General features: G+C 40.1%; 1 protein-coding gene across 1 annotated transcript in view; it reads right to left on the bottom strand.

Moving 5' to 3' along the window:
- LOC135524047 (PHD finger protein 21A-like) overlaps window positions 1-19,891 on the bottom strand; it is a 121,412-nt gene that overhangs the window by 71,144 nt on the left and 30,377 nt on the right. Inside the window, exon 5 of the mRNA XM_064951188.1 lies at window positions 11,125-11,190. Within this exon, the coding sequence (XP_064807260.1) occupies window positions 11,125-11,190 (66 nt within the window). The remainder of the gene's footprint in view (window positions 1-11,124; window positions 11,191-19,891) is intronic.

Genomic DNA, 19,891 nt, shown 5'->3' with positions numbered 1-19,891 from the left:
TAAAAAACAATATATCGCCCAGCTCTAATTGAAAGGGGATAGAATGTGGTCGGACCATCAGATAATTGGCATATACATTACTCTTACTGAATTTCACGTGGGCGAGGATATTAGAAATTTAATAAAAGCCTATTGGATGATAACTTGTTTTTAACTAATTTTTCCGACTTAACATAGGTACAGCAAATCTGCTTATTGTATGGGACACTTATAAATGTGCATTTAGAGGTCATGGAATTCAGTACTCATCTCAAAAACAAAAGCAAGTTAGGTCAAAGGAGTCCATACTTACAAAGGAAATCTAACAGAACAGATTGATAGCAATAAAAACTGTACCATAGAGGCTCAGAGTAAGTTAGAAGAAAAACAAAAATAAATGGAGGGACTCAGTCAACAAAGATCAAGTGTAATATATTATAATAATAAAGCAAACTGGATGGAATATGTGGAAAATGCAACAAACAATTTCCTCTTCAACATAGATATGTACCAAAAATAATTTACTGAAACTTGTTAAATGACGGAGTCATCTATGATTCACCAAATTATATTTAGAAAGAGGAAGTAAAAGTACTTTAAGCATATCTTTTCTCTTCAGTCTCCTCAATCTCCTCTAAACAAAGCTAAATGTACGGATTTTTTTCAACAGCCATATAGAAAGACTCATGTGAAGGTGACATTACAGAGGATGAACTTCTTGATGCAATTAAAGCCTTTACGTCTGGGAAAACTGGATGGCATACCAGACCACGGCGACTCGTCAGTGAAGTCCACTTTTTGCCAGTCCTGTCTGGTCTAGCAACGGTGGGTTTGTGCCAATAGGCAACATCATTGCCGATGATGTCTGGTGAGGACCTGTCTTACAACCGGCCTACAAGCCCTCAGTCCAGCCTCTGTCAGCTTATTGCGGACAGTCTGAGCACTGATGGAGGGATTGTGCGTTCCTGGTGTAACTCGGGCACTTGTTGCCATCCTGTACCTGTCCAGCAGATGTTTGGATGTACCGATCCTGTGCAAGTGTTGTTACACGTGGTCTGCCACTGCGAGGAGGATCAGCTGTCCGTCCTGTCTCCCTGTAGCGCTGTCTTAGGCGTCTCACAGTACAAACATTGCAATTTATTGCCTTGGCCACATCTGCAGTCCTCATGCCTCATTGCAGCATGCCTCAGGCACGTTCACACAGATGGGCATCTTTCTTTTGGTATTTTTCAGAGTCAGTAGAAAGGCCTCTTTAGCGTCCTAAGTTTTCATAACTGTGACCGTAATTGCCTACCATCTGCAAGCGGTTAGTGTCTTAACGACTGTTCCACAGGTGCATGTTTGTTAATTGTGTACGTTTCATTGAACAAGCATGAGAAATGTTTTTTAAACTCTTTACAATGAAGGTCAGTTAAGTTTAGATTTTTACTAATTATCTTTTAAAAACAGGGTCCTGAAAAAGGGTTTATACACACGTACAGTTGAAGTCATAAGTTTCCATACACAGCCAAATACATTTAAATTCAGTTTTCCACAATTCCTGACATTTAAGTGTGGGCTCATTGCCTGAAAGGTGACGGGAATATCAGTGGGACGCCTATCGACCGCAATAAATCAAAATACACCTGAGTGCTCTAGTAACACAACAGGTCAGCATGCGCAGACACAAACATGCAGACTCCGTTCCAGAGACATGATGTGTATGTTGCTTAGCAACACTGTGCATCCCAGTGCAGCACAGGTGTAAACTGTAAAGTATTTCCTCAGTGAGACAGAAGAGTTGTGCTGGTGAGGTATGCCTACTAAATTTGTGAGCTGAGATAATTATCACCAACCACCCACACGCGGAGAAAAAGGCCACAGCCATCTATAAGAATACCAAAGACACCGAAATCTACAACGTGTAACAGACATGTCACCAGTTGGCTGTTCTAGCATGACTTAAATGTTAAATGCAGCTGTTTTGATCTCAATATCAAATCATTTCTGGGTAACAATTAAGCACCTTACTGTGAAATGGTCAAAAATAAATACAAATAGCTTCTTAGCAAAGAGCAATTTCTAAAACAAGAATTTAGCTTGGACTGTCTGGGAGTGGTCTGAGTTTGGAGGTGGAAACTAGCCGTTATTGGAAGAGGGGTTTCTGTTTCTCTGTTTCTTATTGGTCTATTAACTAATTGACCACCTGGTGATGTCACCGGGCAGGCCAAAACACCATCCCAGCAAAACAGGTTGAAATTTCAGGCGATCTTTTCAAACAGCTTTTACTCTAATAATTTTACTCAATATCACAGTATTATTCCAACCTCAGTGTGGAAATCTATATAACACACAGGATTTCACATTTTTGACTGCACTGGGCCTTTTAAGACTTGTAGAATGTGCAGGGCTCTTCCTTCACTGAATGACCACTCCCACGTCCTAGAAAAGAAACAATCTCCTCCAGGACATTCAGAGACGTGTCCTGAAGACACTCCTGCTTTGTCTTGGCTGTGTGCTTTGGTTTGTTGTCCTGTTGAAAGGGGATCCTTCGCTCTAGTCTGAGGTCCTGAGCTCTCTAGATTAGGTTTTCATCAAGGATCTCTATGTACTTTCCACCGTTTATCTTTCCCTCGATCCTGACAAGTCTCCCAGTCCCTGCTGTTAAAATACAAACAGCATGACGCTGCCACCACCGTGCTTCACCGTAGGCCTGGTGCCATGTTTCCTCCAGACATGATGTTTGGCATTCATAGAGTTCAATATTGGTTTTATCAGACCAGAGAATCTTGTTTCTCATGGTCTAAGAGTCCTTTATGTGCCTTTTGTCAAACTCTAAGCAGGATGTCATGCCTTTTACTGAGGCGTGGCTTCCTTCTGACCACTCTACCATAAAGTTCTGCAGAGATGGATGTCCTTCTCCCATCTCCACAGGGGAGCTCTGTCAGAGTGACCATAGGATTCTTGGTCACCTCACTGACCAAGGCCCTTCTCCCCCGATTGCTTAGTTTGGCCGGGTGGCCTGCTCTAGGAAGATTCTTGGTGATTCCAAACTATTTCCATTTAAGAATGGAGGCCGCTGTGTTGCTGGGGAGCTTCAATGCTGCGGACATTTTTGGCATACTTCCCCAGATCTGTGCCTCTACACAATCCTTTCTCGGCGCTCTACGGACAATTCCTTAGACTTCATGGCTTGGTTTTTGCTCTGACATGCACTGTCAACTGTGGGTCCTTATATAGACAGGTGTGTGTCTAAATCATGTCCAATCAACTGAATTGACCCCAGGTGGAATCCAATCAAGTTGTAGAAACATCAAGATTGATCAATGGAAAACAGGATGCACCTGAGCTTTATTACGAGTCTCATAGCAAAGGGTCTGAATAATTATGTAAATTGTTTTGACATTTGCTAAAATGTCTAAAAACCTGTTTTCACTTTGTCATTATGGGGTATCTTGTGTAGATTGCTGAGGAATTTTATTTATCTAATCCATTTTTTTTAAAAGGTGGGAACGTTACAAAATCTGGAAAGTCAAGGCATCTGAATACTTTCCCGAAAGCACAGTCTATATACAGAACAAGCCAAAAGTTTGTTAACACCTACTCATTCAAGAGTTATTTCTTTGTTTTAATTTTTTCTACAATGTAGAAAAATAGTGAATACATCAAAACTATGAAATAACACATATGGAATCATGTAGTTACCAAAAAAGTGTTACACAAATCAAAGTGGCCACCCTTTGCCTTGATGATAGCTTTGCACACTCTTGGCATTCTCTCAATCAGCTTCACCTGGAATGCCTGAAGGAGTTCCCTTGAAGGAGTACCCACATAGGCTGAGCACTTGTTAGCTGCTTTCCTTCACTCTGCGGTCCAAATTGGCCTTACACAGCATGGAGGTGTGTTGGGTCATTGTCCTGTTGAAAAGCAAATGATAGTCCCACTAAGCACAAACCAGATGGGATGGCGTGTCGCTGCAGAATGATGTGGTAGCCAAGCTGGTTAATTGTGCCTTGAATTCTAAATAAATCAGTGTCACCAGCAAAACACCATCACACCTCCTCCTCCATGCTTCACGGTGGGAAGCACACATGCGGAGATCATCCATTCATCTACTCTGCATCTCACAAAGACACGGGAGATGGAACCAAAAACCTCAAATTTGGACTCAAAATGACAGATATCCACCTGTCTAATGTCAATTGCTCGTGTTTCTTGGCCCAAGCAAGTCTCTTCTTATTGGTTTTCTTTAGTAGTGGTTTCTTTGCTGCAATTCAAACATGAAGGCCTAATTCACACAGTCTCCTCTGAACAGTTGATGTTGCGATGTGTCGGTTACTTGAACTCTGTGAAGCATTTATTTGGGCTGAAACTTTGAGGCTGGTAATGAATTACCTTATCCTCTGCCGCAGAGGTAACTCTGGGTCTTCCTTTCCTGTGGCGGTCCTCAAGAGAGCCAGTTTCATTATAGCACCTAATAAATTGTGTGACTGAAATATTCTTTATGTCTCAAAGAAATGGTGGACTGTCGTTTCTCTTTGATTATTTGAGCTGCTCTTGCCATAATGTGGACTTGATCTTTCACCAAATAGGGCCATCTTCTACCACCCCTACCTTGTTATAACACAACTGATTGGCTAACGCGCATTAAGGAAAGAAATTACACAAATAAACTTTTAACAAGGCACACATATCAATTGAAGTGCATTCCAGGTGACTACCTCATGAAGCAGGTTGAGAGAATGCCAAGAGTGTGCAAAGCTGTCATCAAGGCAAAGGGTGGCTACTTTGAAGAATCTCAAATATATTTATTTGTCACTCTTTTGGTAACTACATGATTCTATATCTGTTATTTCATAGTTTGATGTCTACATGGTAGAAAATAGTAAAAAATAAAATAAAGAAAACCCTTGAATGATTAGATGTGTCCAAACTTGACTGGTACAGAAACACACTGCTCAAAAAAAAAAAGGGAACACTTAAACAACACAATGTAACTCCAAGTCAATCACACTTCTGTGAAATCAAACTGTCCACTTAGGAAGCAACACTGATTGACAATAAATTTCACATGCTGTTGTGCAAATGGAATAGACAACAGGTGGAAATTATAATAATAATAATAATAATATATCCCATTTAGCAGACGCTTTTGTCCAAAGCGACTTACAAGTCGGCTGGGGCCACTACTTTTTTACATATGGGTGGCGCCAGCGGGAATCGAACCCACGACGCTTGGCGTTGCAAGCGCCATGCTCTACCGACTGAGCCACACAGGACCCATAGGCAATTAGCAAGACACCCCCAATAAAGGAGTGGTTCTGCAGGTGGTGACCACAGACCACTTCTCAGTTCCTATGCTCCTTGGCTGATGTTTTGGTCACTTTTGAATTCTAGCGGTGCTTTCACTCTAGGTGGTAGCATGAGAAGGAGTCTACAACTCACACAAGTGGCTCAGGTAGTGCAGTTCATCCAGGATGGCAGGTCAATGCGAGCTGTGGCAAGAAGGTTTGCTGTGTCTGTCAGCGTAGGGTCCAGAGCATGGAGGCACTACCAGGAGACAGGCCAGTACATCAGGAGACGTGGAGAAGGCTGTAGGAGGGCAACAACCCAGCAGCAGATGAAAGCAGGTTCACACTGAGCATGTAACAGTGTCTGGAGACGCCGTGGAGAACGTTCTGCTGCCTGCAACATCCTCCAGCATGACCGGTTTGGCGGTGGGTCAGTCATGGAGTGGCATTTCTTTGGGGCCGCACAGCCCTCCATGTGCTCGCCAAGAGGTAGCCTGACTGCCATTAGGTACCGAGATGAGATCCTCAGACCCCTTGTGAGACCATATGCTGGTGCGGTTGGCCCTGGGTTACTCCTAATGCAAGACAATGCTAGACCTCATGTGGCTGGAGTGTGTCAGCAGTTCCTGCAAGAGGAAGGCATTGATGCTATGGACTGGCCCATCCGTTCCCCAGATCTGAATCCAATTGAGCACATCTGGGTCATCATGTCTCGCTCCATCCACCAACTTGCACCACAGACTGTCCAGGAGTTGGCAGATGCTTTAGTCCAGGTCTGGGAGGAGATCCCTCAGGAGACCATCCGCCACCTCATCAGGAGCATGCCCAGGCGTTGTAGGAAGGTCATACAGGCACGTGGAGGCCACACACACACACACACACACGACTGAGCCTCATTTTGACTTGTTTTAAGGACATTACATCATAGTTGGATCAGCCTGTAGTGTGGTTTTCCACTTTAATTTTGAGTGTGACTCCAAATCCAGACCTCCATGGGTTGATAAATTTGATTTCCATTGATCATCTTTGTGATTTTGTTGTCAGCACATTCAACTATGAAAAGAAAAAATAATTTAATAAGAATATTTAATTCATTCAGATCTAGGATGTGTTATTTTAGTGTTCCCTTTATTTTTTTGAGCAGTGTATATACAGTTGAGGTTTGAAGTTTATACATACACTTAGCTTGGAGTCATTAAAACTCATTTTTTCAACAACTCCACAAATTTCTTGACAACAAACTATAGTTTTGGCAAGTCGGTTAGGACATCTGCTTTGTGCAAGTAACTTTTTCCAACAATTGCTTAGAGTATTTCACTTATAATGAATTCACTGATCACTATTCCAGTGGGTCAGAAGTTTACATACACTAAGTTGACAGCTTGGAAAATTTCAGAAAATGTCATGCTATGATATGCTAATTGCCCTAATTTGAGTCAATTGGAGGTGTACCTGTGGATGTATTTCAAGGCTTACCTTCAAACTCAGTGCCTCTTTGCTTGACATTGGAAAAATCGAAAGAAATCAGCCAAGCACTCAAAAACAAAACTTGTAGACCTCTACAAGTCTGGTTCATCCTTGCGAGGAATTTCCAAACGCCTGAAGGTACCACGTTCATCTGTACAAACAATAGTACGCAAGTAAACACCATGGGACCACGGAGCTGTCACACCGCTCAGGAAGACACGTTCTGTCTCCTAGAGATGAATGTACTTTGGTGCGAAAAGTGCAAATCAATCCCAGAACAACAGCAAAGGACCATGTGAAGATGCTGGAGGAAACAGATGCAAAATTATCTATATTCACAGTAAAACGAGTCCTTTAAATCAACAGAACCTGAAAGGCCACTCCGCAAGGAAGAAGCCACTGCTCCAAAACCGCCATGAAAAAGACAGACTACGGTTTGCAACTGCACATGGGGACAAAGATTGTACTTTTTGGAGAAATGTCCGCTGGTCTGATGAAAGAAAAATGGAACTGTTTGGCCATAATGACCATAATGACCATTATGTTTGGAGGAAAAATGGGGATGCTTGCAAGCCAAAGAACACCATCTCAACCGTGAAGCACGAGGTTGGCAGCATCATGTTGTGGGGGTGCTTTGCTGCAGGAGGGACTGGTGCACGTCACAGAATAAATGGCATCATGAGAAAGGAAAATGATGTGGATATATTGAAGCAACATCTCAAGATATCAGTCAGGAAGTTGAAGCTTGGTCGCAAATAGGTCTTCCAAATGGACAATGACCCCAAGCATACTTCCAAATGTGTTGCAAAATGGCTTAAGGACAACAAAGTCAAGATATTGGAGTGGCCATCACAAAGCCCTGACCTCAATCCCATAGAACATTTGTGGGCAGAACTGAAAAAGCATGTGCAAGCAAGGAGGCCTACAAACCTGACTCAGTTACACCAGCTCTGTCAGGAGGAATGGGCCAAAATTCACCCAACCTATTGTGGGAAGCTTGTGGAAGGCTACCCGAAACGTTTGACCTAAGTTAAACAATTTAAAGGCAATAGACTCAATTAGTATTTGGTAGCATGTAAACATTTGACACATTGGGAATGTGATGAAAGATAACTTAAATAAATTGTTCTCTCTATTAAATCAGGATATTTTCTGCCTGCAGGCTGTAATGTTTTTATTTGTTGGCTTTAATGGAAGCTATTTTTTTACATAGACGGCAATATAAGTTATTTTAGGTTTGAATAATTTAGATTTGGATCTAATTTTGATTAAACACGACAATGATTTTGAGATACGAAGATGTTATTACAAATTAAACTGTTCCATGAAAATGTGCATATGAAAACCATAACTTGCACGCAGATCAGTGGAAATAAGATAAATTGGCATTCCACATGAGAAAAAGTTGCAGACTACTCGTGTAGCTTATTACCAGCAACTTCTACACCTGCATTGCTTGCTGTTCGGGGTTTTAGGCTGGGTTTCTGTACAGCACTTTGAGATATCAGCTGATATCAGCTGATGTACGAAGGGCTATATAAATAAATTTGATTTGATTTACGAGTGTAACATTAGAAAGCCAGCAGGAAAAGGATGATTGGGTCAGGTTAAGGATTTTTTTCTTCTGGTTATCTTGCTCTGGCTCCCTCTTTTGAGTCATGTGTGTCTTATTTCATCACACAGTGCATTTAAACCCTCAGACAAGCTCAATGCATATAGTTGATTTTATTAAAAGGTGTGTCAGTGTAACGGATGTGAAATGCTAGCTAGGTAGCGGTGGTGCGCGCTAATAGCGTTTCAATCGGTGACGTCACTTGCTCTGAGACCTTGAAGTAGTGGTTCCCCTTGCTCTGCAAGAGCCACGGCTTTTGTGGAGTGATGGGTAACGATGCTTCGAGGGTGACTGTTGACGTGTGCAGAGCGTCCCTGGTTCGCGCCCAGGTCGGGGCGAGGGGACAGACGTAAAGTCTATACTGTTACATCTACATAAGGAAAAACACACCTAAGACTGGTCAAAAGAACAGACAACTTTCAGTCAACCAAGATCCAATTTTTTGGACAGCCCAACACTAAACACATTTTTTTCACCTTTATTTAACTAGGCAAGTCAGTTAAAGAACAAATTCTGATTTACAATGATGGCCTTCCCCAGCAAAACCTGGACGACGCTGGGCCAATTGTGCGCCGCCCTATGGGACTCCCAATCACAGCCGGATGTGATACAGCCTGGATCGTAAAAGGGATACTTTGTGATTTTGGCAATTAGGCCATTTACAGTGGCAAGAAAAAGTATGTAAACCCTTTGGTCATAAAATGTGATCTTCATCTAGGTCACAACAATAGACAGTCTACTTAAAACTAATAACACACAAACAATTATACGTTTTCATGTCTTTATTGAACACACCGTGTAAACACTTCCAGTGTAGGGAAAAAGTATATGTGAACTCTTGGATTTAATAACTGGTTGATCCTCCTTTGGCAGCAATAACCTCAAGCAAACATTTTCTGTAGTTGCAGATCAGACCTGCACAACAGTCAGGAGGAATTTTTTGACCATTCCTCTTTACAAAACTGTTTCAGTTCAGCAATATTCTTGGGATGTCTGGTGTGAACGGCTCTCGAGGTCATGCCAAGGCATCTCAAATCGGGTTTAGGTCAGGACTACTGTGTTTTGGGTCGTTGTCCTGTTGCATCACCCATCTGTTGAGCTTTAATTGGCAGACAGATATAAAGACACTTTGCAGGAGAATGTTAGGCTAAACATGGGGATTCATTTTTCCGTCGATGATCGCAAGCTGTCCAGGCCCTGGGGCAGCAAAGCAGTCCAAACCATGATGCTCCCTTCACCATTCTTTACAGTTGGGATGGGGTTTTGATGTTGGTGTGCTGTGCTTTTTTTTCTCCACACATAGTATTGTGTGTTCCTTCCAAAAAAGTCAACTTTGGTTTAACCCGTCCACAGAATATTTTGCCAGTAGCGCTGTGGAACATTCAGGTGCACTTTTGAAAACTTCAGAATTTGGAAGAGCGGTGGCTTCTTCTGTGGTGTCTTCCCATGAACACAATTCTTGTTTAGTGTTTTATGAACCGTAGACGTTAGCATCTTCCAGATATTTCTTTAAGTCTTTAGCTGACACTTCTTAACCTCATTGAGCTTTGTCATACTTTTGTAACCCTTCCAAGCTTTATGCAAGTCAACGACTCTTAATCTTAGGTCTTCCGAGATCTCCTTTGTTTGAGGCATGGTTCACATCAGGCAATGCTTCTTGTGAATTGCAAACTCAGATTTTGTGAGTGTTTTTCTATAGGGCAAGGCAGTTCTAACCAACATCTCCAATCTCGTCTCATTGATTAGACTCCAGGTTAGCTGACGCCAATTAGCTTTTGGAGAACTCATTAGCCTAGGGATTCACATACTTTTTCCAACTTACACTGTGAATGTTTAAATGTCTATATTGAATACAATAATGTGTGCTATTATAAAAGAACACTAGGTTGGTCTATTGTTGTGACTTAGATGAAGATCAGAACAAATTTGATGACCAATTTATGCAGAAATCCAAGTAATTCCAAAGGGTTCACATACAGTGGCAAGAAAAAGTATCTACTACCCCAGTCAGAAGAACTCATGGATACCATTATGTCTCGGTGTCCAGTATGAAGGACGTTATAGGTAGTATTGCAAGCCAATGCTAACTAGTGCAATGGCTGGAAGTCTATGGGTATCAGATCCTTCATACTTGACAGAGAGACATAAAACTGGGATCCACAATTTCATCTGACTCTGGGGATGTAGATCCCGAAGTATCCCTTTAACTAAAAGAGCCACCACTCTATATATTGAATATGTTCTTTGAATTGTTCCAGAGAACAGTCAGTGTGTCACAAACCACATTAATTAGTCAGCTCCCTTGACAGAATGGAGAAAGCAGCAGGAAAACAAGTCGTTGTGGAAGTCACACTAGGTGAGCCTCACAGTGGGCAGAATACTGCTAACAGAGACAGAGCACATTGGGAAGAGAACACACATTCCAAATAATAATGTGCTTTCATTTCTACCTCAGAGCATCCATCACAAGACATTAGCTGTGTAACAGTATGTTTGTGTGCGTGTCTATTCCATGTTCACTTGCCCATGCACACAGCTCTGCACAGAGGGAGTGACAAATTACTCATTGGGATTTATAAAGCCTTAAATGAAATAAACATAAATGATTAATTTGTGCGTATCTTCGAATATGATGGTTAAAGAAACAAATTAGTCTGTCTAAAAGGACCAACTGGTTACACATTTTAATATGTAAAAATCATGTTTCTCAAACGCATATCAATATTGGTGCGTCTGCTCTTGTGTAGAGCAACCTGGAACAGCCTTGTGTTGTGTCAGCATCATCTCCTGAAATACCTGCTTCTCGCTAAGCGCTGTGATCTTAGCCTGAAGTTCGTGGAGCTGCTTCTTCAGATCAGCATTCTGCAAAGGAAGGCAAAGCTGTTTTTAGGGCACTTTCATACCAAGTTCCAAAACTGTACATCCAGGTTCACTTGAAAAGGCAGTTTGGTTCATTTCAACCAAAACTACTTTATTTCAAATTGGAATATTTATGTCTCCACACTGATGTTTCACATGCACACACATCTACAAATGAACGGAAATCAGTACAAACATTTATTTAATCAAACTATCCAGATGTCAAAACACCATTTGGAGCTAGTCACAATTTTGTGGAAACATTTCAAATCAAATCTAATTTTATTGGTCGCATACACATTTATCAGATGCTATTGCCGGTGTGGGAAAATGCTTGTGTTCCTAGCTTCAACAGGGCAGTAATAATAATGTAATTACAAAATATATAATATTAGGACGAGCAATGTCATAGTCTGGAGAATAAAGTGTGTATATATATATATATATATATAAAAACACAAACACATACAGTACCAGTAAAGTTTGGACACCAATTTTCTACATTGAGAATAATAGTAAAGACATCAAAAACTAGGAAATAATACATTTGGCATCATGTGATAACCAAATAAAAGTGTTAACAAATCAAAATATATTTTATATTGGAGATTCTTCAAAGTAGCCACCCTTTGCCTTGACAGCTTTGCACTCTTGGCATTCTCTCAACCACCTTTTTATTTATTTCACCTTTATTTAACCAGGTAGGCACGTTGAGAACAAGTTCTCATTTACAATTGCGACCTGGCCAAGATAAAGCAAAGCAGTTCGACACATACAACGACACAGAGTTACACATGGAGTAAAACAAACATACAGTCAATAATACAGTATAAACAAGTCTATATAGGATGTGAGCAAATGAGGTGAGATAAGGGAGGTAAAGGCAAAAAAAAGGCCATGGTGGCAAAGTAAATACAATATAGCAAGTAAAACACTGGAATGGTAGATTTGCAGTGGAAGAATGTGCAAAGTAGAAATAAAAATAATGGGGTGCAAAGAAGCAAAATAAATCAATAAAATAAATACAGTATGGAAAGAGCTAGTTGTTTGGGCTAAATTATAGGTGGGCTATGTACAGGTGCAGTAATCTGTGAGCTGCTCTGACAGTTGGAGCTTCATGAGGTCTTCACCTGGAATGCATTTCAATTAACAGGTGTGCCTTGTTGAAAGTTCATTTGTGGAATGTCTTTCCTTCTTAATGTCTTTCCTTCTATCAGCTATGTTATGAAAAGGTATGGTTGGTACACAAAAGATGGTCTTTTACCAAATAGGACTAAGTCCATATTATGGCAAGAACAGCTGAAATAATCAGAGCGAAATAACAGTCCACCATTACTTTAAGCCATGAAGGTCAGTCAATGTGTAAAATTAAGAACGTCAAAAATGTGCAGTCGCAAAAACCATCAAGCGCTATGATGAAACTGCCTCTCATGAGGACCACCACAGAAAAGAGCCATAGTTACCTCTGATACAGAGGATAAGTTCATTAGAGTTAATTGCACCTCTGATTGCAGCCCAAATCAATTCTTTACAGAGTTCAGGTAATAGACACGTCTCAACATCAACTGTTCAGATGAGACTGACTACAGGAGTCAGGCCTTCATGGTCAAATTGCTGCAAAGAAACCACTACTAAAGGACACCAATAAGAGACTTGCATGGGCCAAGAAACACCAGAAATGGACATTAGACCGGTAGAAATCTGTCCCTTTGTCTGATGACCCAACACACCTCCAGGCTGTGTAAGGGCTATTTGAACAAGGAGTAGAGTGATGAGTGCTACATCAGATTACCTGGCCTCCACAATCACACGACCTCAACCCAACAGATGGTTTGGGATGAGTTGGACCGCAGAGTGAAAGAAAAGGGGAATATCTAGTCAATTGTAGAACTGAATGCATTCAACTGGAAAGCAGCCAACAAGTGCTCAGCATATGTGCGAACTCCTTCAAGAATGTTGGAAAGGCATTCCTCATGAAGCTGGTGGAGAGAATGCCAAGCGTGTGTAAAGCTGTCATCAAGGCAAATGGTGACTACTTTGAAGAATCTGAATTTGTTTAACACTTTTTTGGTTACTACATGATTCCATGTGTGTTATTTCATAGTATGTCTTCACTAATATTCTACTGTATATACAGTGCATTCGGGAAAGTATTCAGACCCCTTCACTTTTTCAACATTGTTACGTTACAGCCTTATTCTAAAATTGATTAAATTTGTTTTTACTCAATTTATTCACAATACCCCATAATGACAAAGTAAAAACAGTTTGTATTTTTGTATAAATTTGCACAGAAAACTAACTGAAATATGACATTTATTTAACCTCTTGATGCTTATGGGGGCGCTATTTCATTTTTGGATGAAAAACGTTCCCGTTTTAAACAAGATATTTTGTCACAAAAAGATGCTCGACTACGCATATAATTGATAGCTTTCGAAAGAAAACACTCTGACGTGTCCAGAACTACAAAGATATTTTCTGTGCGTGCCCTAGAACGTGAGCTTCAGGCAAAACCAAGATGAGACGGCATCCAGGAAATGAGCAGGATTTTTGAGGCTCTGTTTTCCATTGTCTCCTTATATGGCTATATATATATGCGAGAGGAGTAAGTCTGCCCTTTCTGTCGTTTCCCCAAGGTGTCTGCAGCATTGTGACGTATTTGTAGGCATATCATTGGAAGATTGACCATAAGAGACCACATTTACCAGGTGTCCTCCCGGTGTCCTGCGTCTGTGTGTAGGAGAAATCGTTCCGTTTTGTACATCGCATTTGGCTACCGAAACGAACCGAAAATTCAGTCACCTACAACGTCAAACTTTTTCCGAATTAACTCCATAATATCGACCGAAACATGGCAAATGTTGTTTGGAATCAATCCTCAAGGTGTTTTTTCACATATCTCTTCATTGATATATCGTTCATGGAAGCTTGCATTCTTCTCTAAATTCCATGGAAAAATACCTGCAGCTGCTATCTGAGCAGCTAACCGATCGCTGCAGCTGTACATAATCTATTGGTAAATAGCCCACCCATTTTCACCTACCTCATCCCCACAGTTATTTATTTACTTTTCTGCTCTTTTGCACACTAATATCTCTACCTGTACATGATCATTTATCATTCCAGTGTTAATCTGCAATATTGTAATTATTTGCCTACCTCCTCATGCCTTTTGCACACATTGTATATAGACTCCCCTTTTTTTCTACTGTGTTATTGACTTGTTAATTGTTTACTCCATGTGTAACTCTGTGTTGTCTGTTCACACTGCTATGCTTTATCTTGGCCAGGTCGCAGTTGTAAATGAGAACTTGTTCTCAACTAGCCTACCTGGTTAAATAAAGGTGAAATAAAAATAAAATAAAATCGCTCGAATAAAAACTAAAACTAAATGCTTTATCTTGGCCAGGTCGCAGTTGTAAATGAGAACTTTCTACTAGCCTACCTATCCTACCTGGTTAAATAAAGGTGAAATAAAAATAAAATAAAATCGCTCGACCTCTCATTCTCAATGAACTATACAGACCCCCACATGGAGACTTAACCTACTTTCAAACAATTTATTCTGCACCATTCTATCAAATGCAATTGCTGTCTTTATTGAAACAAATAAAACCGAACCGATCTACACTTTGGGACACACTTAAAGTTGTTAATAATAATTTCCTATTCCTCGCATCTCAATAAACGGAAAATTAAAAACAGCTGATCAATGCAATTCTGGAATTAGACCAACAATATTCCGCCTCTCCATCACCAGAACTTTACAAAGGAGTCTTCAAACTCAGTACAATTTACTATCCACAGATAAGGCTGAGCTGCAGCTACTTGTTCTGTTTAAGAATATAGGGAAAGGGCTCGTTGACTTCTAGCTCATATACTCAAGTGCAAATCTGCCTCACAGCTGGTCCCTCAAATTCACAACATCTCAGGTGTCTTAAGCAGTCCTTCTGAAATCAATACTACTATCAAATGTTTATTATGATCTATACACATCAGAATGACCTGAAGACAATTCAATTATGAATGATTTCGACAATTTGGAAAGTAATACCCTTAAATACAGAGAAGAGAGGGAATGGATCTAGCTTTGCAGTTAGAGATTATTCATTCAATAACAGCAATGCAAAGTGGAAAATCGCTAACCCAGATGGCTACCCAATTGAATTCTACAATGTTTGATGCCAAACTCCACCACCACCTGCTTGAAATGTTTGAAACCGATCTCACTTTTAAATGCAAAAGTATTAGCAAAATTGCTTGCCTCTCGATTAGAATCCACTATGACAGACATAACAGATCAGACAGGGTTTATTAAGGGTCGACACTCCTTTTCTTACATTTGATGTCGGCCTAATGTCATACTCTCCTGCATCTTCGGACGTTCCTGAAGTAGTTCTCTTTAGATGCGGAGAAGGCATTTGACAGGGTAGAATGGGAATATTTATTCTCTGTAATGGGAAAATTTGGCATTGGTGCAAACTTAATTTCCTGGGTCGGACAGTTGTACTCATTACCAAAGGCATCAGTACTTAGAAAAAAACTTTGTTCACAGTATTTCCCATTATCAAGGGCCACATGCCGTGGATATCCAATGTCCACTCTTATTTGCCCTGGCGATAGAACCCTTATTATATATATATATAAGAACATGAAGTGTGTGTCCCTGTGGTAGTGGGCCTAATGCGTAGGTTTGGTGTGTTTTCAGGTTATAAATTGAATTTCTCAAAAGGTGAATGTTTTCCTATTAATGAATTAGCATTACAAATTCCACGGATACTATTCCATTTCATATGTCCAAGTCTGGCTTTAAATATTTAAGGGTCCAATATCACCAATATACCTAGTCTTCCCTCCATTATGAGAAATTTACTCCCCTAACCAGCACACTTCAACTGGAATGTCAGAGATTGAGTATTCTCCAGTTCACTTACATTTGACTTATTTTACTATATATCAAATGCTTCAGAAAGGGTTTTAAATAAAGTTGCAGCCAAGTGCAGAAATCTTTTTTCAGAGTACCAAACAATCAATCTCTGACAGACAGCTCTGCATGCCATTGCCTCCCCATTAGCCCGCAGAAGGATTTCATTCGATTGGAAATCTATCAATCCTCCCTTAGCATCAGATCTTGGAGGCTGTTCCTAAAATCCAAAAATAAGTATACCTTTTGAGGGTCAAAATTTGATCTTCCATTCATTGTGAATAAAATAACACACACACACAAAAGTTTGGGTCTCTTCGAAATGTCCTTGTTTTTGAAATAAAAGCACATTTCTTGTCCATTAAAACAACATCAAATAGATCAGAAATACAGTGTAGACATTATTAATTTTTTAAATGACTATTGAAACTGTAGCTGGAATATATTCATAGAGGCGACCAACACTCCTGTGTTCCAATGGCTACTTCTTAGCCAATCCAAGTTTATCATTTTAAACAGCTAATTGATCATTAGAAAACCCTTTTGCAATTATGTTTGCACAGCTGAAAACTGTTGTTCTGATTAATAACCTGTTTGGGATAGTGGGCAGCATTTTCACGTTTGGATGTAAAGCGTGCCCAGAGTAAACTGCCTGCTACTTGGTCCCAGTTGCTAATATATCCATATATTAGTAGATTTGGACAGAAAACAGTCTGAAGTTTCTAAAACGGTTCGAATGATGTCTGTGAGTATAACAGAACTCATATGGCAGGCGAATACCTGAGAACAATCCAACCAGGAAGCGGGCAATCTGAGGTTTGTAGTTTTTCAACTCTTGGCCTATCGAAAAGTGTCCTTGGGGTCAAATTGCACTTCCTAAGGCTTCCACTAGACTGTCAACAGTCTTTAGAACCTTGTTTCAAGTTTCTACTGTGAAGGAGGGGGGAATGAGAGCTGAATGAGTCAGTGGTCTGGTATAGTGCCATGAACTCGTGACACGCATTCACGTGCGAGTTAGCTTGAGTTCCATTGCATTTCTGAAGACAAAGGAATTCTCCAGTTGGAACATTATTGAAGATATGATAAAAACATCCTAAAGTTGATTCTACACTACGTTTGACATGTTTCTACGGACTGTAAGAGAATGTTTTGACTGTCTGCTCATGTGTCATGAATTTGGATTACTGGGCTGAACACGCTAACAACAAGGAGGTATTTGGACATAAAGATGAACTTTATCGAACAAATCAAACATTTGTGGAACTGGGATTCCTGGGAGTGCATTCAGATTAAGATCAAAGGTAAGTGAATATTTATAACGTTATTTCTGACTTCTGTTGACTCCAACATGGCACATATCTGTTTGGCTTATATCGGAGTGCCATACTCAGATTATTGCATGGTTTGCTTTTTCCGTAAAGTTCTTTTGAAATCTTAGAAGAATTAGAGATAAAATGAATCACTAACCTTTGATAATCTTCATCAGATGACGCTCATATGACACTCATATGACATGTTACACCATACATTCATGTTCTGTTCGATAATATGCATATTTATATCCACAAACCGCAGTTTACATTGGCGCCATGTTCAGAAATGCCTCCAAATTATCCGGAGTAATTACAGAGAGCCACGTCATATAACAGAAATACTCATCATAAACTTTGACGAAAGATACACTTGTCAAATTTTTTTAACTTTTAGAAAAAAGCATACCATGCAATAATTTGAGACGGCGCTCAGACGTAAATACATTTGTCCACCATGTTGGAGTCAACTGAAATACGAAATTACATCATAAATATTCCCTCACCTTTGATAATCTTTCATCAAAATGCAGTGCAAGGAATCCTAGTTCCGCAATAAATTGTTGTTTTGTTCGATAATGTCCATTACTAGTGTCCAATTAGCTACTTTTGCTAGCACGTTTAGCTCACATGTCCAAAAGCTGATGCCGGTCCAGGCGAACTCGGACAAAAACAGGTCGAATAAACTGGTCAAACTAAGTAGAGAATCAATCTTCAGGATGTTATTATCATATATATCAAATAACGTTCCAACCGGAGCATTCGTTTTTGTCTACAGAGTAATGGAATACATGAAGATATAACGAGCACTGCGCGTAACCAGGAACTGGCATTCTGCCAGACCAGTGACTCATTCCCCTCCCATCCGGCCCCACATCACACTAGAGGCTTTATTCCATGTTCTACTGACTTGACATCTAATGGAAGGCGTAGGAAGTGCGAACAGATCCATATCTTATTGGGTTGTGAATAGGCGATGAGTTGAAAATCAACCAGCCCCAGAATTTCCACTTCCTGTTTGGAAGTTTGCCTGCCCTATGAGTTCTATTATACTCACAGACATAATTCAAACAGTTTTAAAAACTTCAGAGTGTTTTCTATCCACCAGTAATAATACTATGCATATATTCCCATCTGGCAAAGAGTAGGAGGTCGTTTACTCTGGGCACGCCTTTCATCCAAAAGTGAAAATACTGCCCCTTAAAAATCATACAATGTGTTTTCTGGATTTTTGTTTTAGATTCCGTCTCTCACAGTTGAAGTGTACCTATGATAAAAATTACAGACCTCTACATGCTTTGTAAGTAGGAAAATCGGCAAAAATCGGCAGTGTATCAAATATTTGTTCTCCCCACTGTATATCAACCAATTGCCTGTAGTACTCACGCTTTAACTTCATCGATATAGGGGGCGCTCTTAATTTTTGGATAAAAAAAACGTTCCAGTTTTTAACAAGATATTTTGTAACAAAGATGCTCGACTAGGCATATAATTGACAGCTTTGGAAAGAAAACACTGACATTTCCAAAACTGCAAAGATATTATCTGTGAGTGCCACAGAACTGATGCTACAGGCGAAACCAAGATGAAATTTCAAACAGGAAATGGCCCAGATTCTGAAGGCGCTGTGTTCCAATGTCTCCTTATATGGCTGTGAATGCGCCAGGAATGAGCCTACACTTTCTGTCGTTTCCCCAAGGTGTCTGCAGCATTGTGACGTATTTGTAGGCATATCATTGGAAGATTGACCATAGAGAGACTACATTCACCAGGTGCCCGCTTGGTGTCCTCCGTCGAAATTATTGCGTAATCTCCAGCTGCGTGCATTTCTCCATTTTCTTCAGAGGAGAAACAACTGCCACGAATGATTTATCATCGAATAGATGTGAAAAACACCTTAAGGATTGATTCTAAACAACGTTTGCCATGTTTGTCGATATTATGGAGTTCATTTGGAAAAAAGTTTGGCGTTGTAATGACTGAATTTGAGTTTCTTAGCCAAACGTGATGAATAAAGTGATTTCTCCTACACAAATAATATTTTTGGAAAAACTGAACATTTGCTGTCTAACTGAGAGTCTCCTCATTGAAAACATCCGAAGTTCTTCAAAGGTAAATGATTTTATTTGAATGCTTTTCTTGTTTTTGTGAAAATGTTGCCTGTTGAATGCTAGGCTAATGCTATGCTAGCTATCAATACTCTTACACTAATGCTTGTGTAGCGATGGTTGAAAAGCATATTTTGAAAATCTGAGATGACAGTGTTGTTAACAAAAGGCTAAGCTTGTGAGTGAATATATTTCTTTCATTTCATTTGCGATTTTCATGAATAGTTAACGTTGCGTTATGCTAATGAGCTTGAGGCTATGATTACGCTCCTGGATACGGGATTGCTCGACGCAAGAAGTTAAAAACTCGACCATTGTTACTCTTACTTCCAGGATGGCTACAAGGCCCACCCCGCCCT

Source organism: Oncorhynchus masou, chromosome 31 (genome assembly GCF_036934945.1).
Source record: "Oncorhynchus masou masou isolate Uvic2021 chromosome 31, UVic_Omas_1.1, whole genome shotgun sequence".
Lineage (NCBI taxonomy): Eukaryota > Metazoa > Chordata > Actinopteri > Salmoniformes > Salmonidae > Oncorhynchus > Oncorhynchus masou.
The sequence above is the reverse complement of the archived record's forward strand: the minus strand, read 5'-3'. Positions and strand labels throughout refer to the sequence as shown.